Source organism: Primulina tabacum, chromosome 7, assembly GCF_025594145.1.
Source record: "Primulina tabacum isolate GXHZ01 chromosome 7, ASM2559414v2, whole genome shotgun sequence".
In the NCBI taxonomy this organism is placed as follows: domain Eukaryota; kingdom Viridiplantae; phylum Streptophyta; class Magnoliopsida; order Lamiales; family Gesneriaceae; genus Primulina; species Primulina tabacum.
The window spans coordinates 40,250,113-40,269,931 of record NC_134556.1 but is presented as its reverse complement, the minus strand read 5'-3'; the positions used below and the strand labels follow the sequence as shown (position 1 = coordinate 40,269,931).

The window sequence follows — 19,819 nt, the reverse complement described above, 5'->3', positions numbered from 1 at the left end:
CTCCAATATTCTGGAAAAGATCTTTTTTCATTTCTTCAATATAGATCTCGATCATTTTTTCTTTTGAATATATTTCAGAATATTTCTGAGTAAGAATCTTGAAAGGACTCATAGAGGCTTTTTCTTTTTTTTGTTGATTATTAATTTCTTTCTGATATAAAGAAATTTTTTCTTCCATTTGATGAAGAGTTTCATAACCATATGGTTTTCCAGTTTCTGGATCATCTCTTAATAATTTGTCCCAAAATTTTGTGGAACTAACCCTCCATATGCAAGGGATGCCTTCATCTGTGTAACCGAATTCTGGCTGCCATCTCCAGATCCATGGGATTCCAAATTCCATGAAAAATAGACATATAGTCTTTCCATCAATCCAATGTTCAGAAAATGATTTTTTAATAATTGGAGAAACATTTAACCAAGTATTCATGGGTTTTATAAAAATCTCTGGCAAAATCTTTGCGGATGGACCAAATATCTTCCACCATATTAAAAACCAATTTGGAACTGGATAGTGAAAAACATTTTCAAAAATTTTTAAAAACCAAGTATGTTTTCTTTTTTCATTTTCATAAAACAAGGTTTTATTAAAACTTTCAATATAATCCCAAAAATTGAATTTAAAACTCATTTATGATTTTCAGAATAAAATTCTTTTTCAACTAATGGAGATATACCCCATTCTTCAATAGATATGATCTTCTTGATGATAAACTTTGAAAAGTTATAACTTCCTTTCTGCTGAGTATTACTGAAAAAGTGAGTTATGTCAACACTTTTTGTAGATATCATAAGATTTTCATAAAATCCTCTTTGCTTATAAGAACCATATACATATGATGTATTGTTTAAATATATTTCCATTATAGTCCATGGAGTTTTTTCCCATTGGGTATCTCTTTCTTCTATAAGAAGAATCAATTCTCGATGTTTTGTCTCTGTATATAGAGCTGAATCATTATCATCCTCTTTGATAATATTAGCATATGATGCTGAAGATTGAGAATATGTATTACTTCTTGCTTTTGTTTCAAGAATTCTTGAAATTCATTGTATAACTCATTATTTTGCTCAGTATTACTGGCTGATGAACTGGATAAGTTCTGGGCTATTAGCCTCTGTTTACCTATGCTGTGCAATGATATTAGGGGGTTTTCCCCTACCACATCGCCCTCTATAAGAGGACTCTCCTCTTCCTCCTCGGGAATACATATTTGTAGATAAAAACATTAGGATAAATATTCTCGAGTTAAGAAATCTGGTAAGTGATTATCTTCACCTTTTTTATAAATTATTTCAAAATCAAAAGGAGCTAAATGAGCCTGCCATCTTGCAAACATTTGTTTAGAAACATCATGTTTAAAATCTTATTAAACATAAATTTTGCAGATTTACAGTCAGTTTTTATAATAAACTTTTGATTATATAAATCATCTTGAAATTTCAAAATACATCTGACAATAGCTAAAATTTCTTTTGCTACTGTGGAGTAATTTTTCTGGGCATTATTCCATTTCCCAGAATAAAATCTAATAAGATATTCTTGTTTATTTTGAGGATCTTTCTGTTTTAAGATTCCTCCAAAACCTATATCTGAGTCATCAGTTTCAACTATTTTATTCCATTGGGGATTAGCAAGCATAAGACAATGAAGATTTTTAACCTTTTTCTTAATATTTTTAACAGCTATTGTATGTCTTTCAGACCAAGGTAAAGGATTTTTCTTTAACCTATCATATAAGATAGCAGAATCTTTAGTAAGATTTTTAATATAGGGAGAAATATAATTTAAACTTCCTAAAAATCTCTGTAACTGAGTTTTATTAGTTATAATATCAGGAAATTTTGAACCAAATTCTATACTTCTCTGTATAGGAATTATTTTTCCTTTCTCAATCATATGACCGAGAAATCTAATATTGGTTTGAAATAAAATCATTTTAGATTTTGAGATAACAAGTCCATTTTGAATAACAATATTTTTAAACATATTTAAATGTTTAAAATGTATTTCAATATCATTAGAAAATACTAAGATATCATCAATATAAACAATTATAAAATTGCTGTAATTATAAAAAAATATCATTCATGATATGTTGAAATTCAGAAGGGGCATTTTTAAGGCCAAATGACATTACTGTCCATTCATAATGTCCTATTGGAACATTAAAAGCAGTTTTATATCTATCAGATTCTTTTACCTGAATCTGCCAAAATCCTGATTTTAAATCAAATTTTGAAAATATGATAGCATTTACAAGTCTATCTAATAAATCTTTTTTATTAGGAATAGGATGTCTAATCCATTTTAAAACCTTATTAAGAGGTTTATAATTTATGATTAATCTTGGAACACCTCTTTCCTGTTCAGAATGTTTATTAACATAAAAAGCAGTACATGACCAAGGAGATTGAGAAGGCTTTATCAAACCTTTTTCTAATAAAGAATGAATTTCATTCTTACATAATTCTAAATATTCAGAATTCATTTGACAAGGACGAGCCTTGGTAGGAATATTTTTTTCATCAAAATTCTCTTCATATGGAAGAGATATAATATGCTTCTTTCTATTCCAAAAAGCATTAGGAAGATCATTACATATTTCTAATGAAAACTTATTATAAATAAGTTTAATTTTTTCCTGTAATTTAGGATTTTGTAATTTATCATCTATAGTTAATATATTAACTTCTTCTTTTAAAGAATTAATCTGAAAAGTTTTCCTATCAATCTTTTCTTGTAATTCATTAAGAATTCTATGAACAGGTTTAGTTATGAATTTAAAGGAAATAGGATTACCTTGAAAAGTTCATATAATACCTGTTTCATCAACATAAGTTAAAGGATAAATTTGATAAATAAAAAGAAGACCAAGTATAAGTTGGCTAGAAATATCTTTTGCTATTAAAAAAACTGGTTTGAATACAGTTTTTATCTTTGCAAATATAAACTTTTGGTAATTTATAATTTATTTCTAATGGTTCTCCTTCTGCATGAGAGAGAGAATGAGTAGTTTTATGAAAATATTTCGTAGGAATTAATCCTTCCTGTATAACATTTAAGTCTGCACCATCAATCATAGCAATGAAATTCTTTTTATAAGAATTTTCAATTAATAAAGTTATATTGGTATACCATTTTTGAGATATAATCATGCTTAAAACAGATAAATGTTTTTTATCTGGATCAGGAAAAGAAATATCTTGTAGATTATCAAAACTATCAGAATTATTAACTGAATTATTATTATTAGTTTCAATGATTGAAACACGATAATTTAAACTATTATTATTGTGTTGTAAAATTTTTACTTGTTCTTTAAGATTTTCTATTTCTTTAACTAAATCATGTATAGTAACTGGATTCTGTTTACTATATTTCTGTTGAAGAAGATTTTTAACTTCTTTCATAGAGTAAGCTTGTTCTTGTTTAACAAAAATATTATTATTATTATTGCTAGTTGAAGCAGTATTCTCCATTTGATCAATAATTGTGGATTTTAATACTGGATCCTTAATCATTTTAAGAAATTCTAAAATATTATTGTTAGTTAACACATTAATATTTAAATCATTGAATTGAGACATTAGTTTATAAAATTCATCATTTTTATCTTCTATATGATTTAAACAAGATTTTTCTTGTATACAATTATTACATTCATTTAAATCATCAGAAATATCTGATTCACTATCTATTATTTCTTCTGAAATATAAGATTCTGAAGAATTCTCAGTTTCACTGTCAGAATTATTATTTGAATCCATTATTATTTTAAATAATGTTTTTTTTAGATTATCATCTATATTTAAATTATTAATTTTATTTTTAGCCCAACATTGATTAGCATAATGTCCTGGCTTTTTACATTTTCTACAAATTATTAATTTATTTTTGTATTTTTCTTCTTTCCGTAAATCACGACTTTCTTTTCTTTTCTTCTTTTTATCTCTTTGTCTATCAGACAAATGTCTTTTCTTTCTATAAAATTTTTCATCTTTTTCTTTAATTTTTTTCTTACCTTTATTAGGTAAGTCCATACCAAATTGATCACAAAATTTACCTAATTGTTTTTTCTCAAGTAAATTCTGTCTTTTAATTTGATTATTTAATTTTAATTCATTACAGAGAGCTAAACCCTCTTTAATGCAAGTATTAATTAAATTTCCATAAGTATAATTATCATATGGAATATTAATCTTATCTTTTCTTAATACTTTTCTAATTCTTTCAGCAAATAGAAAAGGTAAACCATCTATAAATTTAGCTTTCCAGAAACTATTATTACAATCTGGTATCTCATATATACGAGATAAAAAGGTATCTTTATACCATCTAAAATCAGTAAGTGTTTTACATTTTAGATTACTTAATAAAGTACGAATCTTTTCACTATCATCAGCGAATTTACCAGTAAAATGTTCAATCATAGTCATTATTAATGAATATACAACATTTTCTGATTGAATATTATTCTCTATCTTTATAGAATTAATAATATCTTCTTTTTGGAATTGATTTAAATAATTATCCCACCAACCTTTAAGTTGACCAGTAAAACCTGATATAATCATCTTAGCGATATTTTTATTAGTTCATCATTAGATTAGGTTATAAAATAAAGGTATGTAAATAAATAAATGTGTTATCAAGAAGAAGTGTTCTCTTGTGAGATGGTCTCACGAATCTTTAACTGTAAGATCGGTCAACCCTACCGATATTCACAATAAAAAGCAATGCTCTTAGCATAAAAAAGTAATATTATTTCATGGATGACCCAAATAAGAAATCTGTATCACAAAATACGACCCGTGAGACCGTCTCACACAAGTTTTTGCCATCACGAAGAGTTCACAAGGTAAGTCTAATTGTTTTTTTCAAACAGGAACCAATTTGAAGGAATTTCTGAGTACTCTGTTGATTAACAATGAGTAAGAACACAGAAGTCAACATAAAATAATATGGATATATACTTGTTACAATTACATCAAACATCTAAGATACATTCAAATACCAGATTTTATGATATATTTAACATATATTATACATATACAAATATGTTGATTGCATAGAGATTCAAAATCCTCCTTCAGTAAGAACTTCACAAAACATGCACTCCATATATACCAGAAAGATTCAAACAAACACTCATCCTTCGAAAATGATTTGCAATTATTTATCTGGGATTGTAAAATCATAGCTTAAATTTCTTTCCAAATGTAAGCAAGTCTCAAATGAGTAACTGCTTAATCAGATCACAAGAACTTTACGTTGATGAACACAATCTAATGATTTTGACGGACTTGTGTAACTTTGGACGGACCTTCATAGTATTCAGATTTCTGGAAATGGAACCACTGCTTCGAAGGCTTCGACTAGCATGTACACCCTTCTTTTCCGAGCTGGATTGAGTTTCGTGACAATGTGTTGAACAGCATAATCCAGCATCCACTGTTCAGCCTTTTTCTTCTCATCCATTATTTGACGTTTTAAGTCAATTCGCCCTGGTCCTGAATCGGGCTCCTGGGTGAGGAGTTCATGAGCTTGAGTGCGTTTTCTAGCTTTCTCCAATGCCTTGATCGATTTTTTGAGGAGTAATTGCTTTTTCAGCTTCTTCCAGTTTTCAGGTTTTGATTTTTCTTCTTCTCCAGCTTCCCTGATATTTTCCTCAGAGATCTCTTTCTCTGTAGAAACAGATAGAGCATCCGAGGTATTGCCTTGAGTATCAGGAAGAAGAATCTCATCGACCGCCTCTTTTACAAGTTTGAGAGCATCTGATTTAGTGAACCCACTTCCGGGATTGTTGGATACACGATTTTCTTTACTTGTGCCCGGTGATTTATCACCTCCATCGTCTGAACCATCAAGAAGTTGGCTTCCCATTTTTTCGGCAATAACACACAGCACATGCTGATATATCATATGCCACATGTTTATATGATCTTTCCTGTTTACTTGGTCATCTACATCCCCATTTGTATCTTTGTGTTCAGATGTGTTCTCTTCTCGAGGAATTTTGACATCTGGCTCAGCCAGTATCACTTTCTCGGTTACTATTGATTTCCCCATATCGTCGATGATCAGGCTTTTAGTAGCAACAGATGGATCACTATCACCACACTCTGATTTGCTGACATTCTGATTTGAAGTTGAAAGATTACTATACTTCTCGATCAGTGTAGCGCTTCTTTCTTGTCTTGCAGTAACTAGGCCTGAAACTTTATCATTGCCAAGTAGCGTTCCTTTTCCTTCAACGGGTGCTACATTTTTGTCTCTTCGGCGCAGAGATTGATTATCTTCCGGGGGTGGAACAACAGTTTCAAATGCTTTTACAAGCAATGCGACTTTTCTTTTTTGAGTTGGGGCTAGTTCATTCACTGCCTGACGAAGTGCATAATCGAGCATCCATCCTTCTCCTCTTTTCTTCTCATCTAATGCTAGAGGTCTCAGATTGACCTTTTCTGCCTCTAGATCAGGACTTAACGGCAGCTGCCGAGGCTTCCTGGGGTTAAATTTTCTCACTTTCTCCAATTCTCTGATGAATCTTTGAAGTAGAATCCACTTCTTGAGATTACTCCAGTGCTTAGGTGCTTTCTTATCAGATTTTCTTATAGCCGATTCTCCGGCTTTCACCACCTTCATACTAAAAGAATCTTCAGCGATGGGGCCCATCTCTTCGGGGGTCGAGGGCACGCAGCCTTTGCCCTTGTCAGCACACGGATCTCCACAACTTTCTTCAGTGCAATCTGTAGAAAATAAGATGACTCGTATAAAAATAAAATATACATATAATGATATAAATACACACAAACACACACACGCACCCCCACACACATACTCTACCTTCATTTTGCTTCTTTTCAGCGTCTTCTTTTGGAGAGATGTTTTCACTTGTAACAGACAGGTCATCTTGAACCTCTGGAAGAAGAATCTTCTCAATTGCTTCTCGAACTAGCTTGATAGCAAAAAGTTTTCGGATTTCAATCTCCTGAGTTTCTGAGCCATTTTCCGCACCTATATTGGAATCAGAAAAATCCGGGCTTGCAACCCAACTTTCCTTCAGAAGAAATGAAGTTTTATTATCAACAAAATCTTGATCTTCAGCAGATGGAAATGGCTTGTTTACAGCTTCTGTAGCCAACTCTGAGGCCATATGCTGATGTATCAAGTGCCACATGCTCATGTGCCTCGGCTTGCTGAATTGAAGTTTGTTGCCTTCACTTGCAGATGCGTCATTCTCAGAGACTGGAATTTGCACTACTTCACTGGTAATAGAATTTTCGGTGATAGAAGATACAGTTGTAAGCTCTCCTTCAACCTCAGAATTGTTATCACTTAAAGTTGGGCTATCTGAAAGTGATGAGGACACACTTCTGTCTTTGATTCCTTCATCAAAGACAACTGGAGTTTCTGGGAAATCATTGCTGGATGTTCCATTTTCACATTCGCCTGTAATGAAACTTGCATGATCCTCAACGTGAATTTTTAGTTCTCTGGAATTCTCGAAGTGGGCTAATGGGTGTGTATCCAAAACATCAGCATCCCTGTTCGGAAGGATCACATAATTATTGTCCTTGTCAAGATTTGAATTGGTAGCATGATCAGAACCCCTGGGAGTTGACAAACTTTGTTCTGTAATGTTGCCAGAGCACTTCAAACAATACCCGATTTGTTGGTCCTGAGGAGAATACTTCCTCATTATGATCAGATTCTCCTCATAACTTCGCTCGGGAAATGAGGTTTCGCCAAAAGCAATTTCAAGAAAATCAAACTCTTGAATGCCACCATATCCCTCTACATGTGCCTCAGAATTCTGTTCATCATTGAATGGTAGGTAAAGATCCATCCCCTTAACCATTTCCCCCTCTTGAACTGATGATTTTGTAATAGAAACCATTTGGGATTTCTCGTGATTCTTCATTTTCCCATGATGATCTTTCGTTTCACAGCTACATTGACCGGATTTCACTACCTCGTTCTTCGGCTTTATAGAAGGCTGCCTCTTTTTGTGTAGGAATCGTTTAGGAGGTGAAACAGAGTCGTGATCCTCCCGACAATGGCCATGGAGAGAACAACGATGATACCGGCAAACTTTCATCCCCGAGTTCTTTCCGGATTGTGTTTCTCCGAAAGAAATCTCAACTGGCTGGGGAAACTTCGAGTCCTTTACAGTTGAAGAATATGTCGCTCTATCAACAGCAAGATACTCAGAAACAGTAAGTGTTTTACGTTTTAGATTACTTAATAAAGTACGAATTTTTTCACTATCATCAGTGAATTTACCAGTAAAATGTTCAATAATAGTCATTATTAATGAATATACAACATTTTCTGATTGAATATTATTCTCTATCTTTATAAAATTAATAATATCTTCTTTTTGGAATTGATTTAAATAATTATCCCACCAACCTTTAAGTTGACCAGTAAAACCTGATATAATCATCTTAGCGATATTTTTATTAGTATTGCCAGAAGTTTTACACACAGTACTATACATAAGCATTCTGTGAGCAGTATTATAAATTTGTTTATCACTAAAACCATCAATATTCCATTCATAAATACTTTTCCCATTATAACTATTAGCAAATATATATTCTTGTTCTTCAATAAGAACGTCCATGGGAGTAGGTCTATTATAATAATATTTATTTTGGTTAGGTCTATCTGCCCATTTAATTTTATTAATTTCTTCATCAGAATGATTCTCATTATTATCTAACTCTTTATTGAGAGTATTTAAATTAAGATTTCTAAATTTTCCTTCTAGTAATTTTTCTATATCAGAAAAAGAATATTTAAATTTAAAATCCTTTATATCTGGAGGGGATTGAATAGAAGAAGTAGCAATAGAAACAATATTAGTTTCTTCTTCTTTTGTTTGAATATGAACATCTGGTTTAATTTGATTGATGGCCAGAATTATTTTATCAATACGATCCTTAAGAAAAACTATCTCTTCTCCTATTATCGTAAGATACAAATTTGTATAATTCTGTTTTTCAATTATCTGATTAATATGTTTAACAGTTATTTGTAATATATCATTTTCAAATAATTTAGAAAAAGCAGTAAAATTTAAAATTTTATTATTCTTTTCTATAATAAAAGATTGTTGAGGAGGATAAACAGATTTTTGAATCTGTCCAGAAGAAAGTTTATAATTTCTTTCAAGAATAGAAATATAATCTATAATAAATGTTTTAAAAAACCAAGGAACAAAATGAATTAATTTATTCTGGTTTTCACAATATGTATAAAATTTCGAAACAATATACTCAAATTCTTCTTCAGAAAAACTTTTAAAATACCAATTTCTGAAAGATTCCCATTTGGGTAAATAAAATTCTGCATTGATCCTTGCTCTAGCAAGAGATCCTTTAGTAAAATCAATTTTAGATTTACTATCCATTAAATACTAAAATTCATTTCTGAAACGGTATCAGTTTCTCTAACTTTTTGAAAGTTACTTTTATGCACAATATTATTCTGATTAATAATTAATTCATCTACTGTATCTTGTACAGGAGACTCAACATCTTCTCTTATCTGAGAAGTAGAAGCTTTAGAAGTTTGAGGAATATCCACTAAATAATCTAAAGGCGAAATAAAAGAATGACTGGATCTTGATCTAGTATAGATAGAAGATGACAATAATCTTCTTTGTTCATTATTAAACTGTATTTGAACAGATCCTTCATTATTTTGTATAACCTGTTGTAAATCTCTATTTATTATAGGATTTCTAGGAACAGCTTGTTCAATTATCCAGCTTTCTGGAAATTCAATTTCTTCCCATTTTATAGATCTACGGGTTGTAATATTAGATCTATTAAAATTAGTTTCTACAAGAATAGTTTCATTTAATTTTTTATCTCTTCTTTTACACATAGGATTCAGTGTAAATAATGGTTTATAATAAAAATTATTAATAAAAATATTATTTTATGGTCTTATTACGATGATAACATGATATTTTTATTGACATGATCGTAGCTTCAAATAATTGGAAGACATCGTCCATGTTTTTTCACTTGTTAAATGGGTAGCAGTGAATCGATCGTACATATGTAACAACTTGTAATCATATAGTAGAGAATATTCTAAAATAATCATTTCGTCACGATATTGCCAAAATGTAGAAAGAAAGACCCGTTAGTGCTAAAATTGTCAAGATCGGTGGAGTTCCAATTTAGAATGGAAGTTGGGTTTAGTAATTCGAAGTTCTTTATTTGACTTTTGTCGTTGGTCAACCCTCCCAACAAATGAGAATAAGCGGCTTAGTATATCAAATACGATACTACGAGTAGAAGCAAGGGTATCAAGAATAACAAGGAGACCACCAACACTAAAACAATTATATAATTAGGATAAAATTAATGAGTAGGTCTTTTGTGAGACGGTCTCACAAATATTTATATGTGAGACGGATTTACATTACCGATAGTCACAATAGAAAATAATACTTTTTCATGTATGACTAATGACTCAAATAAGAAATCTGTCTCCCAAAATACGATCCGTGAGACCGTCTCACACAAGTTTTTGCCAAAATTAATTTACATTTTTATGAAATTATTTAAATGTTGGGCTATGCCATTAAATTTTAGTCATATAAGTTTGTTATTTTGGGTTTTAATCATATAATTTGTCGGAGTTTAGTTTTCATACAATAACTTGAATTTTTTTGTTTTGATATCTTTCTTTGCCCGAAACCACTTAATTCATCGAATATGATTTATTTGACACTGATTTTCTGCTCTCACATGTTTGGGGATAATTAAGCACATATTACTCAAATTAAAATTCATTTTATCAATTGAAAATAAAAAAAATAAAGCAAAATAACATTTCAATACTTCAAAATAGGAGGAAAAAGGTTTGTTGTTGCTCTCATGGTTTTTGTTTATGTATATTTAATATGTGTAATATAATATTTATTCTTATCATATCAATTTCCAATGAAATTAGTGATTTTGGACACAAAAAAATAAAAAGATTACAAAAACATGGTAAAATATGAAAAGAACACCAAATGCATTTTTGTACATATTAATATATAATATAGATTTACGTAAATTCAAAAAAAAATACTAAATAACGATTTTAAGCGGACCAAACCAGCACAGTAGTTTATGACCAAAACCTGTGGCTGTAATTAAAAAATGAAATTTAACTAACATTTATTTATTTATTTATTTTTCTAACGATTTTAAGGTTTGAACGGTTTAATGAAAACTCTCCCTTTCGAAATCCCCATCCCTTTCCCCTCCTAATAAATTTGCTACACACCGATCACATCATTATAGTCTCTCCTCTGACAACAATTTGCTGCCCTTTTCTTTGATTTTTTCCCTGCTTGGCAAGTTCTTATTCGCCTTCCGTCTTTGTACGGTGTCTTGTGAAGTAGCCACTGCAACAACAAGCAGACAGAAACTCAGCTCCCAAATCTCTCCCGCGACTCTTTTTAGGGATTTTACGCGAAATCTGAGGTGCCCGTTTTTTCTTTTCTCGGTTTCGGCATTGAATTTTCCTTGTTTGTTTCTTGAGGTTATGGGGTTCTTTTTTTTTTTTAAGAAATAAAAGTTTATTTTGGAATTTTTAGGTTTCTTTCTTGGTTGACTTACTTGAACTTTTCGTTGTTTGTATGACTGCTTTTAGTATTTTTTTTTTGGGTGCTGTCATCATGGAGAATGGGAGGAGGCTAAACTGGGATAACTGCAGACAGGAGGTGCCGAGGAGAAGATCGCAGGGTAAAAAGCCACCTCGCGGTACGTTCGATTTTTTTTTTAAATTTCTGATTTATTTGTTGATTTCTCGTTTTTTTTTCGTTGCTGGCACTTTAATTGAAGTGGGTTTCTTGATGTAAATTTTCTATCTTGAAATCGTGTGAATTTTCTTTCTGAGTTGAATGTGAAAATACTGATCTTTAATTGTTTTATGTTCTCGATGATTCCATTATTAAATGGAGGACCCTTTAACTTTGAATACTATATGTATGTATATTTGTAGCTGTAGCTGGAAGAACACGAATTTTCACTTTTTATTAAAACAATAAAAATCGAAGACTTTCTCTTTGAACTGATTTGATATGTGCCCTATCATTCGAAATGTCTCAGCTACGTACATTTTCTTCCTTTCAAATGTTTAGAGTGAAGATCATGAGGTTAAGCGGATCAAATCATGTTGTAAACATTGATGCATAGAGCATGAAGCTGGAAATTCGTACTTGGATTACAACGATCATTCGTTGTCGATCTATTATGCAAGTTGATTGTATTTATTATGTTCGCAAGTTGATTGTATTTATTATGTTCCTGTTTCCATGTCTGTAATTTGATGTTGTATTTCGTTGTCACTGTCTCTCCAACTTTTTGTTCCTGTCTTTGATCAGTCTAATTTTTTGGTCCATGAACCCAATCATTATAAAGACAAGCATTGAAGAAAATATTCCATTGTTGAAGTATCAACTCACTCACACAGAAACAGTTCTTTCAATTCTACCTGTCATGTTTGCAATTTGTTTAATTTAATTTGCACAGATACATTGGTTATTTTCTACAGGCAGTTGGCAGCCGACTGTGCCTTCATGGGAGAAAGAATTTTGCAAAGTCGTTGGTTCCCTGGATTGGGAAACATTACTGCAATTGAAGAAATTTACACACCTCTGTGATAACGTGGTCATGTGGAACGACTCGGCAGGGGAAGAGGCGTTTTGTAATGCTAAAAGACGATTCTGGGCTCAAATAAATGGCTTTCCATGTGAAGTTGAATTACCCAATCCTGACCTCTATATTGACGACATAAAATGGGATATGGAAACTGATCCCGAGCTGTCATTAAACCTTGATACCAAACCTGCAATTCCTTATATCGAAGAAAACATTGGTACTGTCGTATTTTTTGGTGATTCTCTCGTTTCAAACCAAGAATTTTCGCCCTCAGGCTGGGGAGACGAGGAAGAGAATGTTAAAGTACCGGATAACTTATATTCCGCCAATAATGCTAATTCTTGGGAGAATAACTGGGACAATTCATTCAATAACGAAGCTGCAGTTGCATGGTCGGGTTTCTGTGATAACGTGTGGCATTTCAGTAATGGAATTGAGCAAACAGGATACATGCCGCGGGCAAGTGGTTGGGATAACTCGTGGGGATGGAATTATGACAATAATCTTGGCAATTACGAAGTTGGGCATGAAATCTTGCCAGACAATAGAGCTTGTGAAGAACAGCACGACTACAATTTTCCCAGTGTAAATTCTGGTAGAAACTCGTTGAGTAACAAGACGTGGATGGCTACAAAGAACGACCTATGTATGAATGATTTCCCAAAAGACGGGAAGGGTTGGCGTAAACCTGTCCACCGGGGAGAGCAATCTGCAATGGCGGGGAGATCCAACTCAAGAAAGTTGAATCCGTATAATTCATGTGTGCCAGTTACCAATCATACTGGAATCACTTTGGAGCGAACATGGAACAAGGGAAAACATGTCTCCTGAACTCAAAATGGAAAGGTGCAATTTATTTCATTATATTTAATTTGTTCTTTACATTCTGTACACAATATCGAACTTGGGGATGAGTATCATATTTCGTTGAGTTTCGACATCATAATTTATAGTTTCCCCAAAAAATTTACGGCAATGCCTGATATTGGGGTGGTTGTTGTGTTATATATAAGCTAGCATTTTGTGTGTCCGTTCGAATTTTGTCGGAGGTTCTATGTATGTATAGGTATTGTTAGAGTTTCCGGTGTGGCATGTCTTTGTATAAATATTCGTAGTCTTTTTTGTGCTATATACTCATACGTGCCATTTAACGATTCTTGGTTTTACGATCAGAGTTCCCATTCGTCTCCAAGCGTCTGAGACAGTAAAATATCGAAAAACATAAAACCCTCCATTTTAAATTAAAACTATTTTATAAAATAGGCACGTTTATTTCATTTGTGTGGGAATTTATGTCTAATTTTTAAAAATACAGAGACCATTAATTTTTTATAAGCGATTATATATATTTTTTGGGTTTTCAAATCGGTGTTGTATAGTAATATATACCATTTCCTATATAATCTTATTTTCCTGAAACATCCATTAGGAAATGGTATAACTTCTAAATAAGACAATTTAATACCCATACAGCGAGACTGGTTGTGGATCCAAGAAGAATATCCAGCGTTTTAACGGCTTGTTTGGTTGAGATGATGACAAGTCTCAACAAACAAGTGGTATACTTATCGTGTCGATCCACCGCCACATGCACGTACAAATCAGACACGTAATTAATCCGTAATTCTCAAACTATGTTCGGGTTTGATATATTATTGTACAAAAAATTGTTATTCTTGTGAAATTTGTTCGAGGAAGACATTTGTCCTAAATCTATTCATCTCAAATATATAATCTAATTTTTATATTTAATATTATTTTTGTATTATTTTATCAATATACTCTTATCATTAAATATATTAACTAATTTCAGTAAAAAATTATGTTATTAGAACACTCATTAAATTATGACAAAAAATAGAAAACAGAGCACTTGAATTTCTACGGTAGACACAAAAACAGGACCTGATTCATCGCATAAATGTTATCATTGTATCATATTTTAATATAATTTGTTGTACTAAATGATACAGTAATACAATATGTACGTTAAAAAATATCTATTTCTCCGTTATTTTATTATTTAAAAAAAAACACTCACACAGAGACCACAAAAGCACAAAAAATATAGCTCAGTCTGCCTCTACATTTGTCGTAAGAATTTGTTATCCACGTTGCACAAGCCCAACATGACAATGTGGTGCCTCAAATGTTTCGAATGAAGAACTAATCTGGCATTCCAAAAAATTTAAAAAAATGAAGATGGGAGAAATCTTTACACAATTTGGATCCTTAGTTGCAACTCTAATGTTTGCGAGAGCAATTCTTGAACGATATGTCCCTCCCCAACTAAAAGCTTTTCTTGAAAAACATTTCATAAAAGCCTTCAATTTCCTCTCTCCGTACATCCAAGTAACCTTCAATGAATTCACCGGCGAACGTCTGATGCGCAGCGAGGCTTACTCTGCCATCGAGACCTACCTGAGCTCCATTTCATCCTCCCAGGCCCGGCGGATGAAGGCGGATGTCCTGAAAAACAGCAGCCACCCACTGGTGCTCACCATGGACGATAATGAAGAAGTGGCTGATGCCTACGAAGGAGTCCAGATTTGGTGGGCTTCAGGTAAAAATATTTCCAAGGTTCAGACCTTGTCTTTCCAACATATTAACGATGAAAAGAGGTATTACAAGCTGAAATTTCACAAAAAAGACAGGGATTTCGTCGTAAATTTTTACTTGGATCATGTGATGAAAGAGGGCAAGGCCATAAGAGTGAAAAACAGGCAGAGAAAGCTTTACACCAACAGTGGTCCTTCTTGGAGCCATGTTTTATTTGAGCATCCAGCAACTTTTCAAACATTAGCAATGGATTTGGATAAGAAAAGGGGCATTATAGATGATTTATTGGCATTTAGTAATGGTGAAAGTTTCTATTCAAGGATCGGAAGGGCCTGGAAAAGGGGCTATCTTCTTTATGGTCCTCCGGGGACTGGAAAATCCACTATGATAGCTGCAATGGCTAATCTCTTAAGATATGATGTATATGATCTTGAGTTAACTTCCATAAAAGATAACACAGAGCTTAAGAAGCTACTGATTGCTACTTCCAGTAAGTCGATTATCGTGATCGAAGATATTGATTGTTCCGTAGATTTAACAGCCCAGAGAGGGAAGAAAAGAGCCAAAAAAGAACATGAGCAAGAGGAACCAGCTGATAACTCAAGGAACATGAGTAATGTTACTCTTTCAGGGCTTTTGAATTTCATAGATGGGATTTGGTCAGCTTGTGGAGGTGAAAGACTCATTGTTTTCACGACAAATCATGTGGATAAATTGGATCCAGCTTTGATCAGAAGAGGGCGAATGGATAAACATATTGAGCTTTCATATTGCAGCTTTGAAGGGTTCAAAATTTTGGCTAAGAATTATCTTGGCTTGGAGGATCATGATTTGTTTGGGAGGATTGAGGTTCTGTTAGGAGAAATCAAGATTACTCCAGCTGATGTTGCCGAGAATTTGATGCCGAAAGGTGTGGGTGGAAATGTAGAAACTTGCTTGAAGAGTTTGATTTATGTTCTTGAGCAAGAAAGGATTGCGTGATCCTGAGGTGAATCCAAAAAGATTAATGTGCTGTATTAATTCATGAACTTGCAATTTGCGCATTGTATATACATACATTTTTTACGCCAGTTACCACTTACATTTTCTAGCAGAAGCCATCTCTTTTGATTTTTTTATAAGCTATAATTAATCTAATCTTGCTTCTTTATTGAATTCCTTGTGTATTTTATTATGGTTATTTAGTAAGATACATGATTTGAGTAATTTTATTGTAACTTTATGGATTTCCAGTCCTACACATATTTCAAAATAATATAATAATATGTTAAAAGTGAGACTTGGTGTAATTAATTTTATCTACACTTTCTTGCACATATGCGCTAAGTTACATATTAGATGACAAAAGAAAATGTGTCGAGTACGGTCCTAAGAACCTCATCAACGCACGCATATCTCCGACTCACTATACTCAAGATCATATTCTCCACCACCTTCCCGCCACTCTCCCGGATCCCCACCCTCAACTCCACCACCAACACGTTGGCGCCGCCGCCTGAGCAACACGCCCTTCCAATCCAATTACGAAGCTACCCTCTCCCTCATAATCCATCATTAAAAAGAAAATTTACAAACTCGGATCGCAATGCACACTGGAAAACGAAAAATAGAGGGACAAAAATCTGAAATTGAGTGGATTCGAGTCCATAAACATCAGCTTGCAGACACTATACCGTCCTATGGGATCGAATGTTATATTATATGCTTTTGTTTTTTAATTTTTAATTTCAAGTCTTTTCCAACCAAACATTTGTTAAGAAATTTACTTTTTTTAAAAAAATAATAATTGGATTAATTTAAGAGTACACATAATTAATTAGGTTTTAAAAACTAGCTATCCTGTACACATGATACATATTTTTCCAGGCAATTGATTAATTTTTTTTAAGAAAATATATTTTATTTAAAAAGATAGAGGCAACAACTCTGTATTTGGACCACGTGAATTAGATAGAAGGAAAGATGGCAACAACCACTGTAGTATCATCATATTTGCCTCCGAAGTGCTGAACCCCAGCTTCGCGGGCTCTTATCTCAAATGGTGGGCGCCTATTTTTAATCCAAGGAGTTCAGCCGGGCAACCGTAGCCAAATCGAAAGCCACCAGATTTGGCTTATTCCTTTCCTCCGGCTCCAAACTCTGCTTTACCACGGCTTCTATATCTTCATGAAACATATATATTATCGAAAAGCCCATCGGTCCCGGCGATAACTATGTCATAAAACTCTGCCGACATCATGATCACCTCTGCTTTCTCCAGCATATCGCCACCCTACATTTTGTGCTGCTGTACGGGTGAAGTGTACACAATCTTTCCTCTCCTCATAACCATGAAACCACTGTCACCCAATTTTGCCGCGCGGATGTCACCAAACTATTTATATATAATTATATATAGATTATATACACATAAATCATGATTTTAGTGTGTTAGATAATTAATCGGTTATATCAAAACCATAAAATCTGCGATCCTAGATAAGATTTAAAATATTATTTTATTTTAATAAAGTTCAATATAGTTTGAATTTTAATATAATCGGGTTATAGAGCTAATTTATATAGCATAATTTGTTATAGTTAAATCACATTATATTGTTATATGAATTGATTTTGTAAAGATTCTACGATTATTTTTTTTAAATGTAAAAATAATTAATAATCAGTACATTAATAGATATCAAGTGAATGGCTAAAAGAATCTCCGCTGTTCCGAGCAGGATATGTGTAGATCTTGAGAAAGAAATGGGAAAAAATGTATATATAATTTCTTTTTGGATTCTGATGGAAAACAACAAAATATTTAAAAAAGAATTTATTTGGGTTTTGATTTAATTGAAGTGGCGCATCAACTAAACAAATACGTTTCTAACTTTAATAAAAAATAATCCGAATTGTGGATAAAAAATAATCTGAATTATGTGCTCATTCAGTAACTGTGAAAACGTGATTGGTACGAACTGATCAGGGTTTTCCAAGATACGGGGGATCCTTGATATTACCTACCTTTTGTAGGCATGTAGAATCATATATGTGTGTGTGTATATATATATATATGGTCAAATTATATCTTATAATCATACACAAACCTATAATTTTTCATTAGAATATTAGAGAAAACACAATGATGATCGACGAGAAACGCAAATTCAGGAGGTTCGTCTGTAAACATGATCCCATGATGTCGATGATCGCCGGATCCTTCTGCTTACCCAAAGAAAACAACTCAAAACCCCTGGGCGAAGATGCTCACTTCATCTTGGAGGAGGCCAACGCCATTGGAGTGGCGGACGGCGTGGGCGGATGGTCAAAGAGAGGCATCGACTCAGGAGAGTACTCGAGAGAACTGATGCGCAACGTCATCACGGCAATCAAGAACCGCCGCCGCAGGGGGGCCGTGGACCCCAAGTGCGTTCTTAATGAAGCTTTCTTGAAGACGCAGGCGAAGGGTTCTTCCACCGCCTGCATCCTCACCCTCGCCGGCAGAACGCTCCGCGCGGTGAACGTGGGCGATAGTGGATTCTTGGTTATAAGGGGAGGAAAGATTGTGTACAGTTCACCCACACAGCAGCGCAAATTCAACCATCCTTATCAGTTGGGGAAGAGTTCTCGGTGCGATACCCCGGACGTGGCGGAAGAGATAACGATGACCGTAGAGAGTCACGATGTCATAATCGCGGCGACCGACGGGCTTTTTGATAACGTGTTTGCTGAGGATATAGAGGAAGTGGCGAGGCTGTGTCTGGAGAATGAGCCGGAGTTGGTGGCTTGGGCATTGGCTAAGGTGGCGCGCCACAAGTCTTTGGATAAAAATAGTTGCACCCCATTCGAGATTGCTGCCCAAGAGGCCGGGGTTCAGCACTTTGGTGGGAAATACGATGATGTTACAGTCGCCGTTGCCTACGTTGTCCCAGCTGTCATTAGAATATCAATGTAGTTCACTTCTCTCTGATTACTATATATGTTTTCAAGAATCTTTTATTTGTTGATTCACTACATATATTTGTGTATCATTTGTAGGAAAACTAAATTTGAAACAATTTTATGAATTGAATTTTGGTCTTATGTTCGCATAACTTTTTTCCTGGGGTTACCATGGCAAGAAAAAGTTTGATGTATATCTTGAGATTCATCAATATTTGTCAGTAGCTCTTAAGATTTTCTTGATTCAAGATTAATGGATGCATGTGAAAGTTGTTCATAGGTTAATTTGGTTTTATTAATATTCTCTCATATGGTTGATTATTGTAACCGAATGAGTTTCTTCGAAGAGAAAATCCAAGTCCATCTACACAATTTTCAAAAACTTAATTTTACCGATGTGTGACATTAACGTGGTCTAAATATCTAAATAATTATCAAAAGGTAGGTATGGTATTTATTATTTTCTCGGCTTAATCTATCTTCTAGAAACTCCTTCAAAAAGTTAGTTCAATCAAAATTTATTTAATTGGGTAATATTGGTTTAACATTATAAAACATTAAATGGCATAAATATTAAAAAATTGTTAAATAACAAAATTTGCTTTTGAAACTAACTAATAACAGAATTTTAAAAAATAAATTTTAATTTAATAACATG

The 19,819-nt window shown here is 33.1% G+C and overlaps 4 protein-coding genes across 4 annotated transcripts; 3 read left to right on the top strand and 1 right to left on the bottom strand.

Annotated features, from left to right (window-relative positions):
- Nucleotides 1-4,950: 4,950 nt before the first annotated feature.
- Nucleotides 4,951-8,216, bottom strand: LOC142552068 (calmodulin binding protein PICBP-like). Its single transcript, XM_075661670.1, has 2 exons — nucleotides 6,848-8,216; nucleotides 4,951-6,750 (listed from the first exon to the last, which is right to left on the bottom strand). Exons 1-2 carry the CDS (start codon nucleotides 8,100-8,102, stop codon nucleotides 5,339-5,341), a joined length of 2,667 nt encoding a protein of 888 aa, XP_075517785.1. The 5' UTR covers nucleotides 8,103-8,216; the 3' UTR covers nucleotides 4,951-5,338.
- A 3,035-nt stretch (nucleotides 8,217-11,251) lies between these two features.
- LOC142552070 (uncharacterized) lies at nucleotides 11,252-13,709 on the top strand. The gene is made up of 3 exons (XM_075661672.1): nucleotides 11,252-11,499; nucleotides 11,669-11,778; nucleotides 12,572-13,709. The coding sequence occupies exons 2-3, from the start codon at nucleotides 11,694-11,696 to the stop codon at nucleotides 13,507-13,509; spliced, it is 1,023 nt and encodes a 340-aa protein (XP_075517787.1). The 5' UTR covers nucleotides 11,252-11,499; nucleotides 11,669-11,693; the 3' UTR covers nucleotides 13,510-13,709.
- A 1,032-nt stretch (nucleotides 13,710-14,741) lies between these two features.
- LOC142552069 (AAA-ATPase ASD, mitochondrial-like) lies at nucleotides 14,742-16,335 on the top strand. The gene has a single exon (XM_075661671.1). The coding sequence runs from the start codon at nucleotides 14,875-14,877 to the stop codon at nucleotides 16,216-16,218; it is 1,344 nt and encodes a 447-aa protein (XP_075517786.1). The 5' UTR covers nucleotides 14,742-14,874; the 3' UTR covers nucleotides 16,219-16,335.
- Nucleotides 16,336-18,361: 2,026 nt separating this feature from the next.
- On the top strand, nucleotides 18,362-19,174 carry LOC142550793 (putative protein phosphatase 2C 55). Its single transcript, XM_075659848.1, has one exon. It carries the CDS (start codon nucleotides 18,362-18,364, stop codon nucleotides 19,172-19,174), a length of 813 nt encoding a protein of 270 aa, XP_075515963.1.
- The last annotated feature ends 645 nt before the right edge of the window (nucleotides 19,175-19,819 follow it).